General features: G+C 39.5%; 2 protein-coding genes across 3 annotated transcripts in view; both read right to left on the bottom strand.

Moving 5' to 3' along the window:
- Nucleotides 1-1278, bottom strand: part of LOC306756062 (ankyrin repeat and IBR domain-containing protein 1-like) — a 34316-nt gene extending 33038 nt beyond the window's left edge. Inside the window, exon 1 of one of the 2 annotated variants that reach the window (XM_079240701.1) lies at nucleotides 1150-1278. The gene's annotated coding sequence lies outside the window, so the exon portion shown is untranslated. The remainder of the gene's footprint in view (nucleotides 1-1149) is intronic. The other variant, XM_079240702.1, reaches the window with a different exon arrangement.
- A 1391-nt stretch (nucleotides 1279-2669) lies between these two features.
- eomesb (eomesodermin homolog b) lies at nucleotides 2670-5809 on the bottom strand (the record flags this gene model as incomplete). Its single annotated transcript, XM_079240992.1, has 6 exons — nucleotides 2670-3447; nucleotides 3572-3633; nucleotides 4018-4176; nucleotides 4700-4821; nucleotides 5029-5183; nucleotides 5289-5809. The coding sequence occupies 6 exons, from the start codon at nucleotides 5807-5809 to the stop codon at nucleotides 2670-2672; spliced, it is 1797 nt and encodes a 598-aa protein (XP_079097118.1).
- Between the last annotated feature and the right edge of the window lie 21697 nt (nucleotides 5810-27506).

Below are 27506 nucleotides of genomic sequence, written 5' to 3'. Positions count from 1 at the left end.
ATTTGGGGGTATGAAGTATGTTTGAACAAAAAAAGCTACATAAAAATGCCATTGAGTTTGGTCACGCTTATACAGATGACTTCATACAATTTAAATGGCATTTTTAAAGTGTTTTCAAAAGTTTCACAAACCAAAAGTGAAATATTTTTAAATTTACACACCAAATACTCAAATCTCCATTTTTAAAACATATAAAAGTTCAATTTAATTTACAAAAAACATGTAATATTTTCCAAAGTTAATGTAAAGGGGGAAATGACTGAGGCACAGTGAAGTAATTTAGATAATCTTTTGCAAAAATTCAATAAAGAATGAAGGATATTATTACTCTATATGAACATAGGAACAAATAAGAGTGTATCGTCTCCTCTCTATATTCAGACCAACACTTTTAAATGACATAGCTTTATAGTTTAAGATGAACAAAGAAAGTGCAGACTCTAAAACAAGTTAAGCAGCCTGTGTGTCAAGCTGAATCATGTGAGGACCACACACAATCACAGCATTATAAAATAAACAGTCAATGTTGCACTTTAAAGAGCGTCTCTACTGAGTGGAGTTAAGACAGTATAATATCATAGAACACACACTCATCGATGTGGTTTCTGGAGAAATTAATAACTAATTAACAAATCTGCCAATAGTTAATAGCAGATTCCCATAGCAGGCACTATCTAAACAGCTCGCTGAAACAATCGAAAACAAATGTCACCGTTTGTCTGCGTAGCAGCCACTTGTCTCTGAAGTCCTGTGTGCAGGCCTTTTCCCATGTCGCGCAGTGTTTACCATTCTCGCTAGCTCACACCGATGTCAGCGTGTTGTGGGCTGATCATGGACATTCCTCGATAACGCTTTCGTTGCATTTGTGCTCAACAGACATGCATCAGACGCTGACCTTTGATAATGTTACATTAAAACTACTCCGTGTGCTGTCAGGGCAGTGGTTAGTAATAAAAAAAAACCTAAGGTTACTTGCTAGCTGTGTGTTCAAAAACAGAAAACATCATGACGTTAGCATCTGCGTTGACTAACGTCAGTGCATGCGCTACCGACTGAGCTAGCAGGCTAACCGCACTGCTAGCCAACTTAACGCTAACTGGAACAGTTGATAAACTCAATAAACAATTAATAGTAAGTATCCCGACTTACAGAAACTGTTCATCACGTTCTTGTAAAATTAGTCTAGTAGGCTGACTGTCAGTGGCAAGCACAGAAGCCAGAGACTTTTCCCGTAAAATGAAGCAATCCTTCCCTGCACATGCAGAGCTCTGAGCGGTAATGCTACCGCTGTCAACTCTACCCAGACTCTGCTGAATGCTAGCTGGGTTGCCAGGTTTCGGTACAACCCCAAAACAGGCAGCGATTTATTTATTTATTTACTTACTTATTTATTTGTTCAATTAAATATAGTCCGACGCCAGTATAAGCTTGGACGGTCCCTATTCTCATTCAGTTTCTTTTTAATCTAAATTATGTAGTAAAATGTTTTTCTGCCTTCAATATTTTCTTTAGATGCAGGTCTGAGCTTCTACTTGTTCTGTAATCATTCATTTTATATGACAACAGTCTACGCTATAATAACCAACGGGAAATTCAGTTATTTAGGCCTGTTTGTTTTTTTCATATTTGGACTGGACATGCGGTGATAGGGTTAAATGAGATAAGAGTCAAAGCATTTTTCACTTTAACATGTAGCTTTGCAATCCAAATGGTGTGTGTGGTGAAAACCCATAAGCCAACCTTACAGTTTTTGCTACGGTTAGACCCTTCCATAGATATTGTCTTCACAGAAAAAAATAGAAAAACCCTCAGTTGGCTTTAAGGTGGAACCACGGGATTTAAGGATTGTTGTTTGGGTTTTTTTTTTTTTTACTTTGTTACACATCCTTATAGCCATAAACTCGTGCTGCGGCCGTAACAAGATAAGGCCACTAGAGTGCGACAAAGTCCAGATAAATAACTATTTTCTAGCGCACTGTCAAGTTCACGACTGCCACAAAGGGCAAAATGCTTACAGGCATCCCACAACCCTTAAGATGCAATCATGGCATTAAATAAATCACATAAAAATATAGAATACAAACATTAGTCAGCCCGGACGTGTGTAATGAGATATAAATTACTTTACAACTTGATTATCCAGTGGAACACATATGTCTTTTATTATCAAATATCAGAACTTTGCAGTGAAGTTATTTACAGCATACTCACATTTTTCAGAGTGCACGCATGTCATATGAATAGGCCTTCAATAAATAATCTGGTAACACATAATCATAATCTCACAGTCAAGGTAAATACAATAATGTATACAACAACAAAACATACATCACATTGGTTTTTGTTGTGTATTTTTAAGAGGACATTTTCAGCACATAGAACCTTCAAAACCAGGGTTTCAGGGGGGAAGTTTATTAAAAAAAAAAAAAAAAAAAAAAAAAAAAAGGGGGGGGGAATAACTCTTGATCTCAAGATTAAAATATTTATATCTCATTTTATGAATTTTGGTGTGATTATTTTTATGGTCTCCTTGTTATTTCCTGCTTTGCTACAATGAAAAACCAAAAACTAAACAATATTTGGGGTTCTCGCATGACAATAAGCAAAATAGCTCTTATTTGTAATGGGAAATGAAACGACAAAATGAGGCCATTTTCAGAGTCAAAAACTCAAGGGTTTGTGTAAAAAGAATAATATGCTGCCAGGCCCTTGGGCTGGGGGGCGTCTTTACTGTAGGAGTTGTTGGAGGCAACGGAGGCTAAGTCCTCACACTTGTTGGCAGAGTCCTCTATGCTGGGACCATTAAGAGACAAACGCCTTCGCTTGCAGGCCACGGAATATGAATCAGCCTTGTCTGTGGGGAGAGCTGATGCTTGGTTCTCTGTCCAGGAGCTGATCATAGCCTCACTTCCATTCACCTCCTCTTCTATCTGGGGTTTAGCTTTGTCTGAGTCTTCTGGGAAACCAGCAGAGGGGCTTGGCCTGGGAGACCATGGCAAACTGGGGGTGACTTTTCTTTGGTATGTTGCTCTTGATCCCCACCCTGCAGACATGGTGGTGAAAGGAGAGTCTGGATAGTAGCTGAGAGCATGAGAGGTTTGCATGGAGAGAGACTTGATACCGTAAGGAAGGAGTGGGCTTGAATAGTCCCCCTCATAGGATGTCAGGTCAAGCTTGTTGCTGGCACTTGTGCTGTTTGCCCCTTGCTGCATAGAGGTGACAAACCACCTCTGCGACACTCCGTCTTCTGTCTGAGGTGAAAGAAGGCTGTTAGTCTGCGGCACCGCTCTTTCACAGTTGTAGAAGCGATTCTGGGGAAGGTTGTTGACAAATTGGTCCTGGAAGAGGGGCTGCATTGTGTAGCGAGTGCCTGGGACAATTTGGTGGGCACGGGGAGAGTCAGTTGGAGATGGAGTGAGGCGGTCATTCTCTGGAGCTGTGTACATCCTAAAATACAAAATAAATCATTCGAGTAGAAGGATTAGATGGAGGAAAAGGTGCAGGAAAAGCTGCCAGAATTCCTGCGAAATGGAACTAGTTGTGATATTGCTGTTTATGGTAAAATACTCACGAATCATAGTTATCTCTGAATCCTTTCGCAAAAGGGTTGTGATCAATTTTCAACTGTGTGATCTGAAGGAAAAAAGCAAAGTGGGAGGTTAAGGTCTGTTTGCTATGCTGTATTCTCTCTACATTTCTCAACCACATCTATGTCAAACAAACCTCTCATAAGGATTCAAATTCCAAAGTCTTCGCTTAAAGATGCTACATCAATTGAAAATCACAGCCTGACACTTTTTTTCTATTTATTTACTTTTTTGGGACATATATATATATCCATAAAAAAAAAAACACTTTTGTAAATGTGCCAGATTTAGTCAAAGGCTTGGTTTTAATCTGTTGTCCCTGCACCCAGGCCAGGCCACAATTTGTAGCCTAAGCAAGGTCTAGTCTGAGAATATGACAGCAGCTCAAAGCTCCAAAACAACATTGCAAGGGGATATTTCTCTCACTTACATCGGTGTTCTGGTAGGCAGTGACAGCAATAAACTGGGTCTCTGGAAAAGTGAAGCACTGGGTCTTCACTTCGGTGTTGAGGTCATCAACACCATCTTCTGTCACCTCCACAATGTGCAGCCGAGGCTGGTATTTATGCAGGGATTGCAGAACAATCATCTACAAGAAACATCATTTAAAACAAATAAATAAATACAAGTGTGTGCCATTACTATGATTTATACATTTTAAAAAAACTAATCTCCTTTTTCTTTTATATAAATTAATTTGGAAAACAAAAATGTTTGTGAGATTGTGATTAATTGAATCAGATTGATCATTTTGTTTGCAAGTTGCTACCGTTGTTTCAAAACATCACTTTCTGCTTGGGTGCATGTGAGCTTGTTTCCTGTTTTCTTTTAAACATGAAACAGTAGATAAAACAAACAAATACAAAAAAAAAAAGAAAGGAATTAGAAAAAAAAAATCCTGATGTTCTGATGTATATAATGATGTTTTATAATGGATGCAGAACTGTTATTAGAATGGCATTGATATTTTATTTGAAAGGCTATAAAATATACAACACAAAAATATAAATTTAAAACAATTTATTCAGCTATTAATTCCATTTTTATAAAAATCGAATATTTTCACAATCCTGATATTGTTTTTTTTTTTTTGTTTTGTTTTTTGTCTTTACCTGAGACGTGTTGTGACTGGTTCCTTTGTTGTTTGTGAGTTTGAGTTTGCTGAAGGAGATTTCTTGCCTCATCCAGTGGGCCCCTGTGTTTGGGGACTCGGGGTGAATGTAGACTTTGTTCCCTGCAATTTAAGAAATACATTTTCCATCATCTAACTACTGTTTCTCAAAATAAAGCAACTCATACAACAGTTAGTTCCTCATTTTATTTCAAAATACCTCGAGCAACAGAAAATGTAATCAATGCCACAGTTTTCTAACTGAAGTGGGAAAGTATTCCATCCAAACCAACACTGAACAAAATGAAATGTTGTAAATAAACGATCTACCTTGGCTGCTGTTATCCGCCTTCCCACACGTGACCCATTTGCCTCCCTGAAATCTCCAGTGGTTCGGATCCGCCAGGACCACCTCCACAAACACGTTATAATGTGCCGTCACATTCAGGCCAGTGATGTTAAAACTCAGGAAAGGGAACATGCGCCTGCAAAACACACAAAACAATCAAAAAGTGCAGAAATCTGTCTCAAATGCTAGTTTGCACGTGTTCAAAGCACAAAGGAAAGTTTTATGTTCGTCCTCATCTCACCTGCCCTGCTTGGTGATGATCATCTCCGTCTGGTGCCGGTGGAATTTGAGCCACAAGGGTCGGTTGCAGAGGTAGACCTGGGCCCTCATGCCTGGACCGGAGCTGGGCAGAGCCATGTTGCTGAGGGCAGACCCCGACCCGGTGTAAGGAGGGTAGATACAGCCGGGACTCTGTCCGAGTTGATAGGACGGGCTGAAGTGGCTGCGTCCGCTGGCTGTGGGAGAAAATCCCGCCGGAGGCAACACGGAGCCCAAGTGGAGAGATGAGGGGTACCTGCCAGCACTGGAGGGGGTGTACACCGTCCCAGCAGGGGTGTAGGGGAAAAAGGAGCAGGGATTCGCTGCTTCAGGGCTTTGCTTGGAAATAGCAGGCGGGATGTAGTAGCGGTCAGCGGCCATCCCGTGCTCCGCGTACCGGTTCGCCGGAGCGGGCTCGTCTCCATCCGCGGCCGGAGACTTGCGCCTCTCCTCCGCGGCGTCTTTTGCAGAAAATGCGCTGTTTTCTCCCTCACCGCCGAGCATGTCGGATGCTCCCGATTTTACTCGGTTTCCTAAAAACTGGTAGGGTCCTTTGATCCAAGTTAGAGGTGTTCCTTCACCTCTGAAGTCACAAAAAAAAAGTTTCCCTCTGACTTTTCCTCTGCAGACCTCCTCCGGAGTCTGGGATGTTTTTAGACAGAGACAATAAAGTTAGGGACGGGAAGTCAAAGGCCCACGAGCTGATGTGGGCCTACAGTTAGACGGTGTGTCTTGTTCATTTGGACTGGTTTCTTTTTCATCTATTTGTGTGTATATTATAAAAATTAAAATGATAAGAATTAAACAACGGCTATTAAAAACATTTAATAGTTTTATTTTTTCTCCATTGTGTGACATCCTCCTTTCAAAACCTGACAAATTGCAGCGTAAAACAGCCAATATATGATATTTAAAATAAGTTCATTTGAAAAGAAAAGGAGGCTAAAATTGCTTTTTCTTTTTTTTTTTTTTTTCTTTTTTAATTGGTCAGAAATAAACACAACTTATTCCCTGGTTATTTGTAGCAACTTCAGCTGAAGCCGCTTCTGGTAAGTATAGCCTGTTTAACATAATATATAAAATAATTTGGTGTTTTATTTTAATAATATTCCAGGCTGCCATTTCAGCATCTACAAACTGGTTTCTTGTAAATCATGTGACAAAGCTGAAATGGGATGCACAGATTTTGGGGGTAGTAAATCTATTGGTGAAAAACTCGCCCACGATTCTTGAGATTCGTGGCGTTTTCACTTTCGAGAGTAAAATAGTTATTTTAGAAAGCAAAAGTGTTTCGATAAGAACAAATAGTGCCCTTTCGGCTTTTTCTATGTTGCGCACAAATGGTCTTATAAAAATAAAAAATAAAGACAGTTTAGACAGGAGGCTTTTTTTGTGAAAAATGCGCTAAATTTAGTAAAGTTGCTGAAATTAAAAAAAAAACAAAACTGGAAAATGGTGAACAAACGCATTTCCTTTCTCATAGATGGTCCTGTTATTATTCAGAGTTAATGAATTTGAATCCATTCAGTTGCGGTGGGCTCCTCTGTCCCACCGGGACACGGAGTGGGGAAATGGCCAATTACTTTTCCGTTTGAAGAGACCTGTGATGCTTCATGGATCAGACAGTCAGATGTGAGAAACGACAGCAACCAAATCTAAACAACTGGAAGGAGTGTGTGTGTGCGTGTGTGTGTTTGTGTGTGTGGGATGGATGGGAAGGGGGGGGGGGGGGGGGGGGGGGGTACTTTTAGTGAAAACAAAAATCTTATGGCCATTTTTTTTTTCAATTACTTAAGTAAGTATAAAGGCTGTACATTAGATATTTTTTATTCTGTGTTTTGAGGTTTTTTTTCTCTATTATGCTGTAATATTAAATAAAATTTTGTTTAGACTGTAAAAAATACAACTCACTAAATCTTTTTTTTTTTTTTTTTGCAAATCCATCAAAGTACTTGAAAGCATTTAAACTTACCAATCGGTTGCTCTTCTGGTTCCGTTTGTAAATCGGCTTCAATACGCAGCAGCAGAGGCCAAAGTCGAGGTGGACATCATGTTGTGTTTGGTTCAGTGAGCTCTGGAAACTGGCTTTAAAAACAAAGCCCGAGCTACGGCGAGGCGGGCTGATCAGAGAGGAAAAAAGCGCAGTCCCGCTTTCTGCGCCGCTGTCTCCTTGTGGCCATGACGCACCGGCAGCAGCCTTCTTTATCAGATCTGATCAGCAGGGGAGGGGCAGGGGATCCTCAGCGTCACAGCCCTGGGGTGTAGAGAGGGTGCCTCCTGATCCATAAGAGCCATCAGTCTCTGTGGGCTGTTTGACTCCCATCAAGGCTGACCCCTAGTCACTTGTTTAAAATACAAAAATACCTGAAAGCGCCCATCAGATTTTTCATCTTTTGAGAACTTTTTCACACAAGTAAACACAAGAAAATGTTTACTTGGATTGCTTTGAGTTAAACTTGACATGAAGATGATGTGGTGGATAAAGTCCACAACAACACATAAGTTATCAGTCTAACTTCCCATCTCTTGGTGTTGAAGATTGAGAATGCTACAAAACTGAACCTGATAAAAAAAAAAAAAAAAAAAAAAAAAAAGGTTTCCTGCAATGAAACCAAATGTTTCATTCCAGACGTCTGCATGACATCAACATGGGAGTTCATACACAAACCAGTGTGTGCAGATTGTCCTCTGTGGTTCACCCCCAGTAATGCTAATGAATTTCTTGAGTTTGTCCCAAAATTACAGAGACTTCCCAAATCACTTCTGGCTCCTAAAGGGACTCCCATCAGCCTGTTTCCTCCTTGACCTCTTCACTTCAAAGAAAGCCCAAACTTAGACACTGAATTCTGCTGAATGGCTGTGGTAATGGCACACCTTTTAAAAACCTAAAGAGCACCTCTTTAGCACCAGACGATGCTCAGCTGCTGCTGTTTACTCGGAGGAACGTTTCCATGATAAAGACAGTGAAGGGATTAGAGAAGCAGGTCACCCACCTCTGAAATAAACACACCCCAGATCAAACAGAACAAATGAAAACTATGTGACCGGCAAACAGCCTATAGCTAATACACTTCTGCTGATTGCAGTGATAAAGTGAACGACTTGTTTGATTGTTTCAGGAACTCGTGAATATAGAGTTAGAAGTCACAGAGTTTGTTGTGGGCATGGATTTTATTGGTAAATTTGCTTTGAATGAGAACCATTTCCCCCTCCTGCTTGCTTGGATTTCTTCTTTTATTTTTTGTATACCACCTGTTTATTTGAGCCGTAGTATCTCAGTTTATTTCCAACTTTCTGTTTCTTCAGATAACTATCGATCTGACACATATTTGGCGTCTTTCGTGGTAAAAACCTATGAGTCATGGAAGGAGAACACTCACTGACACTTTAAGCACCCTCCCTCACAAAATCACTGAAAGAGTCTTCATCTTGTTCATTTGGATTTCTGATGCCTGGAAGACCAGTCAGTAGTGAGAGGTGACAAAGAGAAGGCCAGTTCATGGGAAATTTTTTTTTTGTGATTTTGTATCTGTGCACTGTAAGATTTTGTGACAAATGTGGAGCTACACGTGGTTTAATAGAACTTATACAAGCATGAGTGGAAACTTCCATTTTTAGTTGAAACTCCAGTGAGGTTAAATATTTCTAGAAAATCCTTCCTTTCTGTGGTAAATTTGACTAAAAAATGTCATTTAAAGCAAAGCATTAGGTGTCTTGAATATCATTAAAATGAAATTTTAGTTAATCTTTGGTCTGATTGTGCAGAATAGTAATGAACAATCAGTGTTGGAGCAATGGTCAGAGCAGCCACAGTTTAAAGAAAAAGAATCTTGACAGGCTAACATGAAGCCTGTAAAAAAAAATCTCATTTTCAAACTACTCATTCATTAAGTGCTTTAAGATTTTAGCCCAAACTAAACTGAGAAACTTTACATTGTGCAGAAAAAATTCACAAAAAATGGTTTCAACTGTAAACTTGTGAGGGCGACCTGAACATTTTATGGCAGCTACACGATGTGCAATTTGAGCCATTTTATCAACTCATTTTAAGCTACTTTATGCAACAAGCATCTGACAAACTTGGCTGCAGCATCATGTTTTTGTGTGTGCACACTGTACAATGATGATACCTGCTGAATGCAACAGGCTCTGACTGTGAAGAGCAACACAGAATCTTTGCCTCATAATAATGTCATTTATGGTTCAGGCTGATAAAATCAGCTTTGTTGACTCTGGTGTGAATTATCATCGCTACTGGTTTACTCTTTACCAAGCAGGTGTACCGCTGCAGATATCTTACTGATATGGTCATAATCTAAACTGGAGGACAAATTTGCCGACAAGGTTTCTGTTTTCACAACTCAAATAGATTCAGCTTTGTTTGAATTCAACAACTTTAGCCCATTTATTTTCTGTCCAGCCAGGTAGCATCCTGTAGATCAGCACATTGCTCTATACTACACTTCTATTACTTAATTATGAAAAGGACAGGATCAGTGGTGTAGTACAGGGTATACGCGGGTATACAGAGTATACCCACTACTTTTTTCAGTCAGCATTGAGTTAACCCACTTCTAAATCCCCTATGATGCTGCTTTAAACATCCCTACACATGTACCCACATCACCCGGCAACTTAGCGAAGGTTATCTACACTGGTGCAGTTAGCCATCAGCTGCGTTAACATTAGCCTGAACATAGACATAATACAGATATATGTATATATGTCTATGAGCCTGTCTCTCACTGGTCTGTGCACTGGTTTAGTCATTTCATAACTCTTCCCCCCTGAAGCTGAAGAGCAGAAATTTTGTAACAATGAAGAAATATAAGGATGGATTTTGGGGGAAAACTAAATAAAGTAGTCTTACACGTCACTTTTTCTGGAACAGCGATTTTATGTTTTTATTTATTTATTTATTTATTTATTATTAAAAGGTGTAAAATTGAGGCTAAACCCACTTCTTGAGGGACCACTACACCACTGGACAGGATGATCATGTTTGGTTGTAACACTGTGATAGGGACTGGCTTGAAATCTCTCGCAACGTCTTCTGCGTTTAAGTTTTTTTTAGTCATAATCAAAGACATCCATGTGATTCTTTCATTTGGGACCACTGAGATTAGCACACATGATGGGTTTTATGTCTGCACAACTGTCTGATGCAGAAGTGGCACAACATAAAATTCCATAACGCTGACTCTCTGCTGTGTTTAAAGTAAGATATTAACGTCTCATAAGTTCTTTTCATAATCTTATTTGAAAAAAATGTATAATACCTTTAAAGTTTGCAAAAGTGAATTTGAAACTCCAGTTTTTTGGTTTTTTTTCCATCGGTCTTGTGCTGTTCTTTGTGTTCTTTGTGACATTTCCATCTTGAACATCATTAAAAGAAATGATTATTTCCCACGATAACTGTGTGCTAGTCAGTGGAATGGCCTCACCCTCTCTCTGCCACGCTCAATGAACAGCTTCCTCTAGCTGTGCCTGCTTTTTGACACGTCTAAAGGGCTGTTTCTGACATCTTGCCATCCTGCCGGTCACGCCCCCTGCAGAGCTCCTACCAGGCAGGAGGAAAAAGCTGGTGACCTGGCCATCACGGCTATGCCCTAGGCCACTGCCATCCTGCTGACAGCAGACGGTCTGTTGGGCTGGAGCCATGCCACGAACTCTGTTCAACACAGCTTGTGATGTCACGACAGACACGCCCTCAGAGGAGAGACGTGATTGGCTTGGAGGGTTTTCCTTTTCTCACTTCCTGGAAAATTCCCCTTCTGCAACTTCCAGACCTGCAAACCAAATTAATTATCACTTGAACTGAACGAGATCCCAGCTTTTTTTTTTTTTTGCCCACCATAGATGATCAGCTGCTTAGACAGATCATACAGGGAAAAGGAAAAGTGTTCTACATATATGGGATGAAACTTAGTGTACTTCAGTCGTCCTCATTAGAATTTTTACAGCTCATCTTTTACATCCTTTTGTTAATTAGATATCGCTCCATAAAAACATAAATCACTTGCTAAAAAGTTTTTTCTTTTTTTTCCAGAGAGGAACTTTAACACTCAGATAACATTTGGAAACTTTTAAAAGTCTATACCATGAATGAAGCAGGGACGTGTGTGGTGGAAAGGAAATGCAAAAAGAAACAGCTAGTAGTTTCCTGCCAAACTTTACCAACAAAAACAGTAATCAAGGAGTTTTTTTATTTTTATGCCATCGTCTCTAAAAGCAGAAGGTAAGGGTCCCTAGTGACCCGCATCCTTGTCTCCCCCCTTTGCATACATTTATGGTTTGGTCCTAGATCCTGTTAAGAGCAGCAGCAGGAGTGGACCATCACATTTGGTGCTCAGCGTGGGGGCGGTTGGTGAACTGTCATGTTCCAGCTATCCCATGGAGATACACTTCTGCCTCTCTGTGAAGATTGGGTGTTTTCTCATTTGCATTTGCTAATGAGATCCTGTTTGCATGACTTTATACTAGAAGACTATCTCTCAGAATATCTCTTTCCAAATACAGGAGGCGGATGAAGTGCTATTTATTCAACCCTCATTCACCTAATTAGTCCCATTAGGGTCAAGGAAGTGTTTTTTAAGGAAGGATGGCCCAGAAAGCAGCATTGTGGTAATAGGAGGGTTGCAGACAAATTAATTGACACTATTGTTGGTGTTTGTGAACAGAAATGAAATTGTTTTAGATTTGGTTCTAGCATTTGAGAAAAATCTTGAAACCCTGATGTGTTCATCGAGTTGCCAGTGGAGCAGCAGTTGTAACAACCTCATGATGGTTGATCTGAGGCCGCCATTTAAATAAAAGAGAAAAACACTCGGACTGCAGCTTTTAAATGTGCTATCATAACACTAGAGAACATTTCACTGGTGATTATGTCTCCACCCTAACTCGATCAGCCTAATCACAACTTCACACAAGAGATTCATCTCCCCAGAAGCTCGGCTCAGCCAAGATCCATCACTCCCCAGATCAGTCATCTAACAGAAACTTCAGTCAGTCTCTGACGACTGCCAACTAAGTCCTGTTCAGAGCACTCCCTCATTATTATCACCCAATCTGTACTGTTAAAAGTTCCTGCCCATCAATCTGCCAGAGTCAAAAGGCCTGATGGAAAGGCAGCCTTAGTTTGATCTCAGGTCACAGTCAGAAGCTTCTGACAAAGATGGATCTATAGCCCACCAACAACCGCCAAGTAGCGCTGACTCACATCCGTAAAAGCTTCTACTGGTATAAGGTTAAATAGAAATAAGCAAAAGTTGGAGATTTCAAATCCTGATGACCCCAAACGCACCATTTGCCTCTTGTTAAAGGTTTAATCAAGCAGTTTCATTCAGCCCTCCTCAGTCCTCATTGGATTTTAATTATCAAGATAAAAGCATAGCAAATGAAGCCTTTGATTGGTTCGTACTCTTCCATCTTTATCTCAACCTTCTAAATATTTTTAAATTCAATTCAATTCAATTCAACTTTATTTATATAGCGTCAAATGACAGCAATGCCATCTCAAGACGCTTTACAGACAGAAAAAAAAAGAAACATAATGAAAGCCAATTCATGTTGGCCTATATAAGGAAACCAACAGATTGAGTTAGTTTCTTGAGATCCATGACTGAGTGAGTATATAAGTTCTTTGTTAACAACTGATGAACAATTAGTTAATAGAAATGTAATAGATCTTGTATATGTACATGTGTGGTAACAGCTAAAAGAAAAGAGGAGTCCCTCTCTCCACTGGGGTGGAAAGAATCTTTTCTGCATTATCCCCCCCTCGTAGCAGACGGCAGGACCCTGATCGTCTTTTCCTCATATGGGGAATATGCTGACTGTGGTATCACATTGTGATTGGCAATTTAACTATGATCCCCTTCTTTTGCATTGTTATTCTACAGATGACTGAGAGCAGCAGCGAAATGCCGGCGACGGCACACAAGCTTCATTAGATTCATTGATTGATTTATTATTTTCCATGGTTGTAATCATTTCCCCCCAAGGTAATTTGCGAGCTCTTTATGGTTCAGAGGTATAAGCCCCTGAGTTAATTAATCAGCTTTGTTTAGAAGTTTGGAAGTAGAAATGCCCCTCTGAATTGGTGCCGGCTAAGAACACAATAGTCTCTGTGACTTAGACTCTCTTGTTTGCCACAAGAAAACATCAAAACTAAGCAGGTAAACAGTCATGTTAAGATGATTTCCAGATCCCTAATGTAGTCTTGACATCATCATTACTCTGCTACTCTGTCATGTTTGAGAACACTGAGGAAATAAGGCAAAAAGTACAAAATAGTTATAGCAACACAATTGTTTAAACAAAAATCCAGCCAGTGATCAAATTACACAGAAAAATCTTCATTGATGACATGAGAATTTCAAGTAAAATTGATTCAGTGCAATTAAAATGTTGAAGAATGTTTAATAATTATAATTAACAACATCTTAGCTGTTCGTTCTCATCTCCAGACCCATGTTGTGCCTTCATTCTTCATCTCAGTGAGGAATATTTAGCCAAAATTAGAAAGCAAAAGGTGTTGTTCCTCTTGACCAAAGTAAAGTAGGAGCATCATGTAATACAGCAGCGATATTCTGACCCAAATCTTTGGTTCTAGCATCTTCACTGACACACATTTTCTGTTTTGACCTCAGAACTGCCTGATTAAACCTGGGCTTTGTCAGACTTAACTCTGCTTCAGTCTTGCTTTAATTGGCTTTTTGATGACATGTGAGTGGGAATAGCTGTGTATGGGTTAAGTGCATCATAATTGGCAAGTTAATCCAGTCATTAACAGAGAAACATGAGGTGTCGAGAGCAGTGAGGAGAGGTTCATAATTGAGAAGATGCTCCCCATGCTCTGTGTTTGTCTATGTGTGTGTGGGTGTGTGTATTTACTCTAGCCGGGTGGTATTGCAATTTAAATAAGAAGGGGGGGGGGGGGGGGGGGGCAGAATGCTATTGTTATATGAAGGACAGAAATAGCTTTCACAAAAGTTAAAAATAAAAGTCTTACATTTGACCTGCAACATAAATGTTAAAAACCTTTAGGACGAACTGGAATTATGCAAGCCTACGAGATGAACTGCAATGGTGCAAGCCTTCGAAATGAACTGGAATGGTGTAAACCTTCAGAATAAACTGGAATGGTGCAAACCTTCAGGATGAACCCGCAATGGTTCAAACCTTCAGGAATAACCAGGAATGGTGAAAACCTCCAGGATGAACTTGGAATGGTGCAGACCTTCAGGATTAACTGGGAATGGTGCAAACCTTCAGGATAAACCAGAATGGTGCAAACCTTCACGATTAACCAGGAATGATGCAAACTTTCAGGATGAACAGGAATGGTGCAAACCTTCAGGATTAATTGGGAATGGTGCAAACCTTCAGGATGAACTGGAATTATGCAAACCTTCAGGATTGACCAGGAATGGTGCAAACCTTCAGGATTAATTGGGAATGGTGCAAACCTTCAGGATGAACCAGAATGGTGCAAACCTTCAGGATTAATTGGGAATGGTGCAAATCTTCAGGATGAACTGGAATTATGCAAACCTTCAGGATTGACCAGGAATGGTGCAAACCTTCAGGATGAACAGGAATGGTGCAAACCTTCAGGATTAATTGGGAATGGTGCAAACCTTCAGGATGAACTGGAATTATCCAAACCTTCAGGATTGACCAGGAATGGTGCAAACCTTCAGGATTAATTGGGAATGGTGCAAACCTTCAGGATGAACAGGAATGGTGCAAACCTTCAGGATGAACAGGAATGGTGCAAACCTTCAGGAATAACCAGGAATGGTGAAAACCTCCAGGATGAACTTGGAATGGTGCAGACCTTCAGGATTAACTGGGAATGGTGCAAACCTTCAGGATGAACCAGAATGGTGCAAACCTTCACGATTAACCAGGAATGATGCAAACTTTCAGGATGAACAGGAATGGTGCAAACCTTCAGGATTAATTGGGAATGGTGCAAACCTTCAGGATGAACTGGAATTATGCAAACCTTCAGGATTGACCAGGAATGGTGCAAACCTTCAGGATTAATTGGGAATGGTGCAAACCTTCAGGATGAACAGGAATGGTGCAAACCTTCAGGATTAATTGGGAATGGTGCAAACCTTCAGGATGAACTGGAATTATGCAAACCTTCAGGATTGACCAGGAATGGTGCAAACCTTCAGGATTAATTGGGAATGGTGCAAACCTTCAGGATGAACAGGAATGGTGCAAACCTTCAGGATTAATTGGGAATGGTGCAAACCTTCAGGATGAACTGGAATTATGCAAACCTTCAGGATTGACCAGGAATGGTGCAAACCTTCAGCATTAATTGGGAATGGTGCAAACCTTCAGGATGAACAGGAATGGTGCAAACCTTCAGGAATAACCAGGAATGGTGAAAACCTCCAGGATGAACTTGGAATGGTGCAGACCTTCAGGATTAACTGGGAATGGTGCAAACCTTCAGGATGAACCAGAATGGTGCAAACCTTCACGATTAACCAGGAATGATGCAAACTTTCAGGATGAACAGGACTGGTGCAAACCTTCAGGATTAATTGGGAATGGTGCAAACCTTCAGGATGAACTGGAATTATGCAAACCTTCAGGATTGACCAGGAATGGTGCAAACCTTCAGGATTAATTGGGAATGGTGCAAACCTTCAGGATGAACCAGAATGGTGCAAACCTTCACGATTAACCAGGAATGATGCAGACCTTCAGGATGAACAGGAATGGTGCAAACCTTCAGGATTAATTGGGAATGGTGCAAACCTTCAGGATGAACTGGAATTATGCAAACCTTCAGGATTGAACAGGAATGGTGCAAACCTTCAGGATTAATTGGGAATGGTGCAAACCTTCAGGATGAACTGGAATTATCCAAACCTTCAGGATTGACCAGGAATGGTGCAAACCTTCAGGATTAATTGGGAATGGTGCAAACCTTCAGGATGAACTGGAATTATGCAAACCTTCAGGATTGACCAGGAATGGTGCAAACCTTCAGGATTAATTGGGAATGGTGCAAACCTTCAGGATGAACAGGAATGGTGCAAACCTTCAGGATTAATTGGGAATGGTGCAAACCTTCAGGATGAACTGGAATTATGCAAACCTTCAGGATTGACCAGGAATGGTGCAAACCTTCAGGATTAATTGGGAATGGTGCAAACCTTCAGGATGAACAGGAATGGTGCAAACCTTCAGGATTAATTGGGAATGGTGCAAACCTTCAGGATGAACTGGAATTATGCAAACCTTCAGGATTGACCAGGAATGGTGCAAACCTTCAGCATTAATTGGGAATGGTGCAAACCTTCAGGATGAACAGGAATGGTGCAAACCTTCAGGAATAACCAGGAATGGTGAAAACCTCCAGGATGAACTTGGAATGGTGCAGACCTTCAGGATTAACTGGGAATGGTGCAAACCTTCAGGATGAACCAGAATGGTGCAAACCTTCACGATTAACCAGGAATGATGCAAACTTTCAGGATGAACAGGACTGGTGCAAACCTTCAGGATTAATTGGGAATGGTGCAAACCTTCAGGATGAACTGGAATTATGCAAACCTTCAGGATTGACCAGGAATGGTGCAAACCTTCAGGATTAATTGGGAATGGTGCAAACCTTCAGGATGAACCAGAATGGTGCAAACCTTCACGATTAACCAGGAATGATGCAGACCTTCAGGATGAACAGGAATGGTGCAAACCTTCAGGATTAATTGGGAATGGTGCAAACCTTCAGGATGAACTGGAATTATGCAAACCTTCAGGATTGACCAGGAATGGTGCAAACCTTCAGGATTAATTGGGAATGGTGCAAACCTTCAGGATGAACTGGAATTATCCAAACCTTCAGGATTGACCAGGAATGGTGCAAACCTTCAGGATTAATTGGGAATGGTGCAAACCTTCAGGATGAACAGGAATGGTGCAAACCTTCAGGATGAACAGGAATGGTGCAAACCTTCAGGAATAACCAGGAATGGTGAAAACCTCCAGGATGAACTTGGAATGGTGCAGACCTTCAGGATTAACTGGGAATGGTGCAAACCTTCAGGATGAACCAGAATGGTGCAAACCTTCACGATTAACCAGGAATGATGCAAACTTTCAGGATGAACAGGACTGGTGCAAACCTTCAGGATTAATTGGGAATGGTGCAAACCTTCAGGATGAACTGGAATTATGCAAACCTTCAGGATTGACCAGGAATGGTGCAAACCTTCAGGATTAATTGGGAATGGTGCAAACCTTCAGGATGAACCAGAATGGTGCAAACCTTCACGATTAACCAGGAATGATGCAGACCTTCAGGATGAACAGGAATGGTGCAAACCTTCAGGATTAATTGGGAATGGTGCAAACCTTCAGGATGAACTGGAATTATGCAAACCTTCAGGATTGACCAGGAATGGTGCAAACCTTCAGGATTAATTGGGAATGGTGCAAACCTTCAGGATGAACTGGAATTATCCAAACCTTCAGGATTGACCAGGAATGGTGCAAACCTTCAGGATTAATTGGGAATGGTGCAAACCTTCAGGATGAACAGGAATGGTGCAAACCTTCAGGATGAACAGGAATGGTGCAAACCTTCAGGAATAACCAGGAATGGTGAAAACCTCCAGGATGAACTTGGAATGGTGCAGACCTTCAGGATTAACTGGGAATGGTGCAAACATTCAGGATGAACAGGAATGGTGCAAACCTTCACGATTAACCAGGAATGATGCAAACTTTCAGGATGAACAGGAATGGTGCAAACCTTCAGGATTAATTGGGAATGGTGCAAACCTTCAGGATGAACTGGAATTATGCAAACCTTCAGGATTGACCAGGAATGGTGCAAACCTTCAGGATTAATTGGGAATGGTGCAAACCTTCAGGATGAACAGGAATGGTGCAAACCTTCAGGATTAATTGGGAATGGTGCAAACCTTCAGGATGAACTGGAATTATGCAAACCTTCAGGATTGACCAGGAATGGTGCAAACCTTCAGGATTAATTGGGAATGGTGCAAACCTTCAGGATGAACAGGAATGGTGCAAACCTTCAGGATTAATTGGGAATGGTGCAAACCTTCAGGATGAACTGGAATTATGCAAACCTTCAGGATTGACCAGGAATGGTGCAAACCTTCAGCATTAATTGGGAATGGTGCAAACCTTCAGGATGAACAGGAATGGTGCAAACCTTCAGGAATAACCAGGAATGGTGAAAACCTCCAGGATGAACTTGGAATGGTGCAGACCTTCAGGATTAACTGGGAATGGTGCAAACCTTCAGGATGAACCAGAATGGTGCAAACCTTCACGATTAACCAGGAATGATGCAAACTTTCAGGATGAACAGGAATGGTGCAAACCTTCAGGATTAATTGGGAATGGTGCAAACCTTCAGGATGAACTGGAATTATGCAAACCTTCAGGATTGACCAGGAATGGTGCAAACCTTCAGGATTAATTGGGAATGGTGCAAACCTTCAGGATGAACCAGAATGGTGCAAACCTTCACGATTAACCAGGAATGATGCAAACTTTCAGGATGAACAGGAATGGTGCAAACCTTCAGGATTAATTGGGAATGGTGCAAACCTTCAGGATGAACTGGAATTATGCAAATGGTGCAAACCTTCAGGATTAATTGGGAATGGTGCAAACCTTCAGGATGAACTGGAATTATGCAAACCTTCAGGATTGACCAGGAATGGTGCAAACCTTCAGGATTAATTGGGAATGGTGCAAACCTTCAGGATTAACAGGAATGGTGCAAACCTTCAGGATGAACAGGAATGGTGCAAACTTTCAGGATGAAACGGAATGGAGAACAACAAGGTGATGAGTTTGATGACAGAAAATTAATTAAAATAAAAACCACAAGAGAAAACATTTCAAAGCCAATTTGATTTTCAGACAATATGTTTGTGTCCTGATTAAAGTTAAAATAAATTATTATGTACAAAACAGCCTTTCATTCAGCTGTATCCTCACTGTTTTTCTCACTGTATATTTTAGCACCTACCCCCGTGTTAGTTCCGTGTTCTTCTGGACCCCTTACTCGTGTTTCTGCCTAACACACACTCACACACACAAACTGAAACAGTGTTTACTCAGTAAGTATATTGAATAAAGATACTGCTTAGAGACTGGTTCCTGATTTGCATCACTCCATTTAAGCTGGAGGCTTCTTTTCACCAGGTTTAACACAATTTATTGTTGTATTGCGCACACCTGACTGATCCCATGAAAGTGCTGGCAATTGCTCTCAAACCTTCAGTGGTAGTCACCATCTCAGAGATCATCATCAACAAATGAAATCCTGAAAATAGCCAGTTCTTTTTCTGCTGGTGCCACAGCAGTTGAACAAATGAGGTTACAAGAGAGGAGGTGTGTTTGACACTGTGTGTGTGCGTCTGCTGAGGTTTGGCTTGGATGGCAAAATTTGTACTTTTTTTCTAATCAGTTTAAAATGAACAAGGAAATACAGTCAGACTTAATAGCATTATTGAACAGGAATAAAAAAAAAAAAAAAAATAAAAAAACATTAAAAAGGGTTATTTCCATTTCCATTTCAATTTATTTTTATTTTTACTTCTATTTTTATGGTTGATTTCAGAAGATAAGAAATGTTGAATGACTTATAGTAGCACATGTTTTACTTTTAAGCAATTCTTTTGTGTTGATAGAAATGTGTTTCAGGTTTCATCAGCCAGGCTGATCTCACAAATGATTCTTATGATTTCTTGCAACTAATAATGCTCAGATATCAGTACATGTTTTGTAAAATCCTGAGCTCATTAGGCAATGATAAATCAATAGATGCACTCTGTTGTGTTATTTGCACGACTTTGGTGGTTTCAAAAGAACAACAAAAAGACAGAAAATGCAGAAAAATATGTTTTTAATATCTTTATTATAATTTTATTTAATGATTAAATTCTATCAACATTTTGTATGATATCAACAATACAACATGTTGATACAGCACAATATCAACATTTTGTTCTAAAACATTTTTTTTCCGTGTAGGTGTGTTTTATTTGTTAATTTCTTCCATCTGATTATTTGAATGAAGCCTGATCACTAACTCTGGTAGTTTAAATTACACAGTTGAAAAAATAATTTTACTCTCTTATGATCAATTGACTGCTAATATTGGTAAAGACCAGAAGTATGGGATGCTGAAAAAACAATGAAGCACTTATCTTGGATGCATTCTTGATTCAGATGTTTCCCTTGACTAAATAAATATTGTCAGCGGTTATCAGTCCATTTATATCTGGGTCGTTGTCATTAATCCATTTTACTAATTGCAATTCTGGTAAAGAAAGACTCAAATATTTAGCATTACAAGGCATTTTAGGAAAACCAATATAAAACTAAGACATTTGAACCATGACTGAGCAAAACATAAATGACAAAGCTGCTTCTCATCCCCAATGGGCATTCAGTAATCAAATTACTGAATCGCAAATAGAGTCTTTTTATTTTCAAAGATTCTCTTAGATCTTGTGGGATTATTTTTTCAGTTGTTTTTTTTTTTTTTAATGGTTTTTTTAATGGTTTTTTTTTTTTTTTTTTTTTTTTTTTTTAAATTTATTTATTTATTTGCAGTTTGGAATGATATCCAGTAAAGTACTTCATTATTTTCTTTCTGGATTTTATCAAATGTAATATTAATTTATAATGTCATGATATTAACTCCTAATTACACTTACTGGCATGGATCAAATTTTGAACTATTACTATGAAAGATGATGAATATGGGTTATACAAGTCCTAATAGATTACACCCCCACTTTAAACCCTGCTTTACTTTTGTTTAATTTATGAAATTGGACTAAGTGGATTGCATTAAAACCCCATGGGTATATTAATTACCTATAAACCAGCAAATATAAAAATTGTTTTATGTCCAGTTTAAAACTTTTATGCCATTGCCTTTTGTAACAGTTTTACATTTAATTTCCATTATTTGTTCAATGTTAAAATCCAGTATTTCTTTTCCCCGACCCTGAATTGGACTAAACAGTTTAGACAGGATGGATGGGTGTACAGTGAAACCGTCATTTAATGTCAGTAATGACTATTTAACACAAATTAGTCTTATTTGCTCTTCTGTTCTCAGATTAATCCGTTTAAATTAATAAAAGGATACAAATGTTTGTTTATGGGTTACAGTTTGTATTTTAATGTTATACCTTTGCATTAGGAATGCCTTATTTTCACTGCTGTTGTTGAAAATCTTTGGAAATTGTGTCAAACACGTTTCAGGTACATAACTCAACCCCTTTACAAGCATGTTTTCCCTATGTGCAACACTTTGCTAGCTGCATGTCCCTGCTGTGTGAATTTGTGTAATATTTTAAGGTGTGAAGGGCTCAATGACAAGATAAATGCAGTTGGCCAAGTTTGACCTCTCCCAAAGCTTTACCACACATGACTCTCCCTGTGAAAGTGTGAAAATATTTGCAAGCCATTTACAGCACAAGCTGATACTTCCTCCCAGGTTGATGTGTCACAGATTACAGATCGCCCTTGTCCAACAGACAAAGAACATCTCTTTCTGATGCTGACAGTAAGCTAAGACACGCAGACATTTGGTTTCCATTTAACTAAAATGAAATAAATAATGAAAAGTAAAAGAAGAAGAAAGTAAATATTAAATGTATACAGAAGTACAGGACAAGCAGAACAGTGACATTTGGCCAATCTATATGCATGCACAATGACTGTGCTTTATTAATGCATTATTATTATATACCACTAATTATATATTCTAAATATTGTTATTTATTATATACATTATGGAACCACAAATATGATTTTAGTGGAGCATACACATACAGTCACACTGAAGTAAATACGTGTTACTTCTGAGATGTTACAAAAACTTCTTTCTTTTCATCCATTAAAAAACTATCGATCTTGTGCTTTGCCTTTTCTCCTTGACGGCCTTTTTTTCCAGTCATAATGGAAAGTCTCCCCAGCCATTTCTGCCTCCTATTCTTCATTTGGAGTAATTATAGATGGAGAGGTAAAAGATGTTTTTCCCCGTTCTTTTCTTTTCTTCTTCCTACCTATCTTCCGCTCTCCTGCATGCATTCAGAGGAGCTCTCACCACTGCATTCTTATTAGGGACATGTCTGAAAGGCTCTCCGCAGCATGTGGTGTCCTCTGACCATCTGCTATGGCTGCTTTTTGTTGGCATTAACGAGCTAAGAAACCAAAGATAGCTTTTCAACAGGTACAAACTTTTCTTTTTAGATAATCAACTGCATTCAGACACTCAGCGCAGTGCAGGCGCTGCGAGTACAGAAGCCGAGAGAGGATCATATACTCGTAAAAAGAAGAGAGAAAGGGGGAAAGAGATGGAGAAAGAACTTGATCAAAAGACAAGATGTACTCTTTGGTGTTGTTTAGTGCTAGTGGATTCTATACCAAACTCCTATTCAAATAGTGCAGGCTTCTCCTATTTTTCCCTCTCCTTCTCGTCTTCCTATCTGGCCTCCTCATCTTTTCATCAAGATGGACCATGTAATGAGGAAACACTGGTCATTGTACAATGGTCAAAGGTGTTCTGCCTTAATGAATGGAAGAAACACAAGAAGGGCTGTCCCTTGTTCCTCTTTGCCGCGCCGCAGAAAGCCGCAGGATGCCTCCTGAAGAAGGCCTCCTCCATCCATTGCTGTCTCATCTCTTGTTAAAGGGGGCATAAAGCGAAAGCAGAGGGGAAAAGTAATTTTCCCTCTGCTGTCTATCCATTCTTTTGGTGGGTTTCTTCTACTTTTTTCTGTGCACTTTTATAAAGCTTATAATTATCTTGGTGAGAGCCCTCAAGTGAGAACGAATAGGGTCTTTGTACCCTCCTCTCTTCAGTCCTTTCCTGTTTCTTGGAAAAAGGAAGTCATATTAACATTTGCTCTTCTTCTTACAGATGCAGTGAGAAAGCCAGATGAGTCTCCTCTTAAGAAGAAGAAGATGGAAGAAAAAAAAACAACTTTTTACAAGTAAATTTGACAAACATATTTTTGGAAGTTTAACACAACTAGCGAGAGCTTTCAAACTCTTTCCCTCCTTTTTAGAGCTCAACTGTACAAAGGAAGAGAGAAGTAAAAGCTTTAAATTGTCTTTGAATAAAACTCATTTTATTTACAAATGTGTATTTAATTAAAAAGAAAGAGGTAATAAAGTTGTAATTGGTAAAAACAACCACAGTGGGCTGCTGGAGAGACGCAGCATCTTCATTAATGAGGCAACAGAGTCCACGAGTTCAGAGTTACAGTCTCAACCTTTTTTTTTTAACTCATCCGTACCTTCCTCAATGCCTCTGACCTCCATCCCCAACTCTTCCGGCTGATTACTTCTAATGTAATTTTAATTAAAAACTGTGGTGTCAAAGGGTTTAGCCTGCCTGAGAAGCGAGTGCAGATTGTGGCACAGTGGCAGACCCCTTCACTTGCTTGAGAGGAAATGCATCCTGACATTGCTCAGGTGGTGCCAACAAGCCCAGAACCAGAGGGAAGCAAAAAAAAAAAAAAAAAAAAAACGCTACTTATTTATTTAATTATATTTACTTAAATATTTAATTATAGATTGTGGATACAATGTCTAAACATGCTCTTTTTTTTTTTTTTTTTTTTTACTTTTTTTCTATAGTCCTGTTGATCATTTAGCAAATTTTCAGCGTCAAAGATACATCTGATAATGTAAAAATATCTAATCTCACATCTGTGGAAGTATAGAACTAGTCTTGATATCACCAAGTTGCACCCATGCATGGGAAACAGTGAAACCATCAAGTTTAGTTCTCTCTAACATGACACACACTTAGTTGACATTGACAATAATCACCACAGCCAAATGTCACAGGGGTGACTTGTGGAAGGTGGCCCACAGCAAGACTCATCAGCAGAGGTCTGCCTGTAAGGTTTGTAATCCCCTCACCCATACCCCCGGATTATCTGATCTCCATCGACCCTGAAGAGGCTCCCTGTGGTTTGGGCTTAAACACTCTCTACAATCTCATCTCCACACCCCATCTGCCGGCTGAGTGATGTCTTGGAAGACACAGAGAGCAGACGAAGAAATAAGGAGATGGTCCCTCCTCCTCGCTGGCGCTCATTTGCTGCAGCCAAGGGGAGACGCTAGGAATACACACCATCTACAGACGGTGGATTTTATATGTATGTACTTAAATAAGTCGACAAATCAAACACAAATAATTGGTTTTCAGGAGACTCACATGTGGAAAGGGTGTCAGTGTCAGTGACCCTTTAACATTCTCTGACAGGGGCCTTGTTTTGTGGCTGTAAGTGGACAGTTGGAGGAGCTGGTGGTTGGCCCTGCGCAGTGAGGCATGTTGTAAGAGGGTTTAACTTTGCTAACCTCCTTCTGCCAGGTTCATGGGACCCTGCTGCTTGGGTAATATTGGATCAGTGTTGGGAGCCCATGCCCCTGTAATATCAGCCAGAATGCTACCTGGAGCAGGGAGCTCCTTCCACTGTTGAGCCAACTCTTCTTGGTCAGGGTTTAATTTCTGCACTCTCTCCTGTTTTTTAATATTTCTAATGTAGTGGTGGTGTAATGTTAACTAAATTAGAATATCAATTGAAAGCACTCTCAAGACCAACAAAAGCCTAAAAGCAGTTTAACAAAAAACAAAACAAAGGAAAGCAAAGACTTCATAGTAAATAAAGAAGAGGATGAGTAAAATACACAAGGGTTTCACTTTTATACAGTTTTGCAGAATTACAGCCAATTTCCTGTTTTTTCTTTATTTTTATTATAGTGTGCATGTGAGACAAACAACCATTATCTACTGGCTCACACTACACAAGACAGCAGTTTTATTATAATTCTGCAACTATTGTAAGCTCTTTTTTTTTGTATAAAAACAGTCACCTTTCTTTTCAAGCACAAAACTGCCGCAAATAGGATATGATTGGAACAATTTAGTAGACTGCCAAGCAAGAGAATCCTAAAAGTTTTCACTTCTCATCCTGATAACTGAGGTCTACGTGTTTTTTTGTATTCAATACATTTTATTTTTTCTTTTGTTTGTTTTTCTCTTTTTTTTCACAATCTAATATGAGAGCTGTCAAAGCTCTGCTGAGTTATCAAATTTATTTATTTGCATTCTCTTTACAGAGTGAAACTATCAAATAAAGATCAAGTATTTAAGGCACATTAAAATATCGTTTTCATCAGATTTGGTTCAGTGATTGTGCAATCATTCGTGTGAGCTCCATTTGGCCCTGTTGAGAAAATTTGGCAAGTTCTGCATTTTGGAGAGATCTGTTGATATTAAAATCTGCAGATGCCCACCTGGTGTCAGAAGGCTTGGGAATAGGAGAGTGCACTGTCTGGACCTGGAGAACCGTGCATCCATCTGTCTATGTGTCTAAGTCTTGGGTAAATAAAGACAAAAAAGACCCATGAAAGTGCACGCAGTATACACACATGATGGCTTGTGGTCTAAAGGAATCTTTCTTTTCTTCTCATCGAAATTTGTAGTTTTGCTGTGTCTGCTCTTTGATTTACAGATGAAAGGAACATCCTCCTCCACAGACGAGAGTAGCAGCTTTTGCATTGCAAGGTCAGAGAGCTGTGAGAACTTAAGGCAGACGAGCAAGAGATTCACGGCATCTCTTCTGGTGGTGGTGTATGTGGGTGAGTGTGAATAGTCAAGGCATGAATGTGTGTGTGTGGTTTGGTTTGGATGTGGAGGTGCGTATTTTACACCTGTTTCAGTAGTCTATGGTCTATATTGCTGAATATGACAAGACCTTTGCTTCAAGGTGTGTGTCTATGTCTGACTGTGTACCTGTCTCTTTGATTGAACAGGTGGGGCAGCCTGGTATGGTATCTAGACAGGAGGTCTGTCACACAGCTGACTGTGGTCAGGTTTATTGTGCTCGACATGCAGTCTGTGGTTCAGGCTCTGATATATTGTGGCTAAATGTTGAAATACTTTCAAGAGTATTTTACTACCATTTCACTATCATAAAATTTCACTCTAGTTAGGTGGTACAGATTTAACATCTGTGTTTATTTGCATTGGAAATAGTAACAATGCAAATAGTTATCACTAATGCTTCATTAAAGCATTCATTAATTTGATCTTGCACCACGTAAACTGCAGGGAGTGATATATGAGGAGGTGATGCACACAAAATATGTATTTTGAGGTATTTCCTCACTTTTGTTGTGATGATGTAATTATGTCATAATATCTTATAATAATACAACATGTTTGAGAACCCTATGCAAATGGAACAGCATAGACACATAATGGCTCAATTTGCAAAGTAAAACTGTGGAACTTAAATTTCTGAGAGTTTATTGGTTTTTAAACTGAGCTAATTTAATTACCTGTGACTGTGCTTCATATTAAAGTGATCAATCAAACATTCCTTCCATAAAAATGTCTATTTATGGTTAATTTAAAGAATATTAACAGATATAGACAGAAAATTTTTACGCACTTTATTCTAAAACTGATACTCTTTTGAAAACTAAAAATCACCCACTGAACAGCAGGCACAAACAGGATAGATCAATGTACTTTGCAATCCTCTTTGTAAAATAATTAAAAATGAGACTTAAATCTACTATATGCCAACATATTTTTAAAGAGCTAAAATTTGAATAACCTAGGTGATAAATCAGTTCAATTTTACTTAAAATGTTTATGATACCTAATTATTTATAATTATGTAGTAACTACCTTGTTACAATAGTAATAATAATGATGGGGGCTGCACCGTGGAATATTGGTTAGCACTGTGGCCTCATAGCAAGAGGGTTGCTGGTTTGATCCGCAGATGGGAGGAAGCTTTTCTCAGATGGGAGAGGCCTTTCTGTGTGGAGTTTGCATGTTATCCCTGTATATGTGTGGGTTCTCTCCGGGTACTCTGGCTTCCTCCCACCATCCATGTTAGATTACTCTAAATTGCCCATAGGACTGAGTGTGAGTAGTTGAGATGCACTGGTGCCTGTCTAGGGTGTACCCAGCCTTTCGGCAAAAGATTGCTGGGATAGGCTCCAGCTTCCTTGCGACCCTTCATTGGACTAAGCGGTTAGGATAATGAATAATAATAATAATAATAATAATAATAATAATAATAATAATAATAATAATAATAATAATAATAATAATCTGCGATGGCCTGGCGAG

The sequence above is a fragment of the Telmatherina bonti genome, assembly GCF_933228915.1.
Source record: "Telmatherina bonti genome assembly, chromosome: 5".
In the NCBI taxonomy this organism is placed as follows: Eukaryota; Metazoa; Chordata; class Actinopteri; order Atheriniformes; family Telmatherinidae; genus Telmatherina; species Telmatherina bonti.
This window is presented reverse-complemented; position numbering and strand designations above follow the sequence as displayed.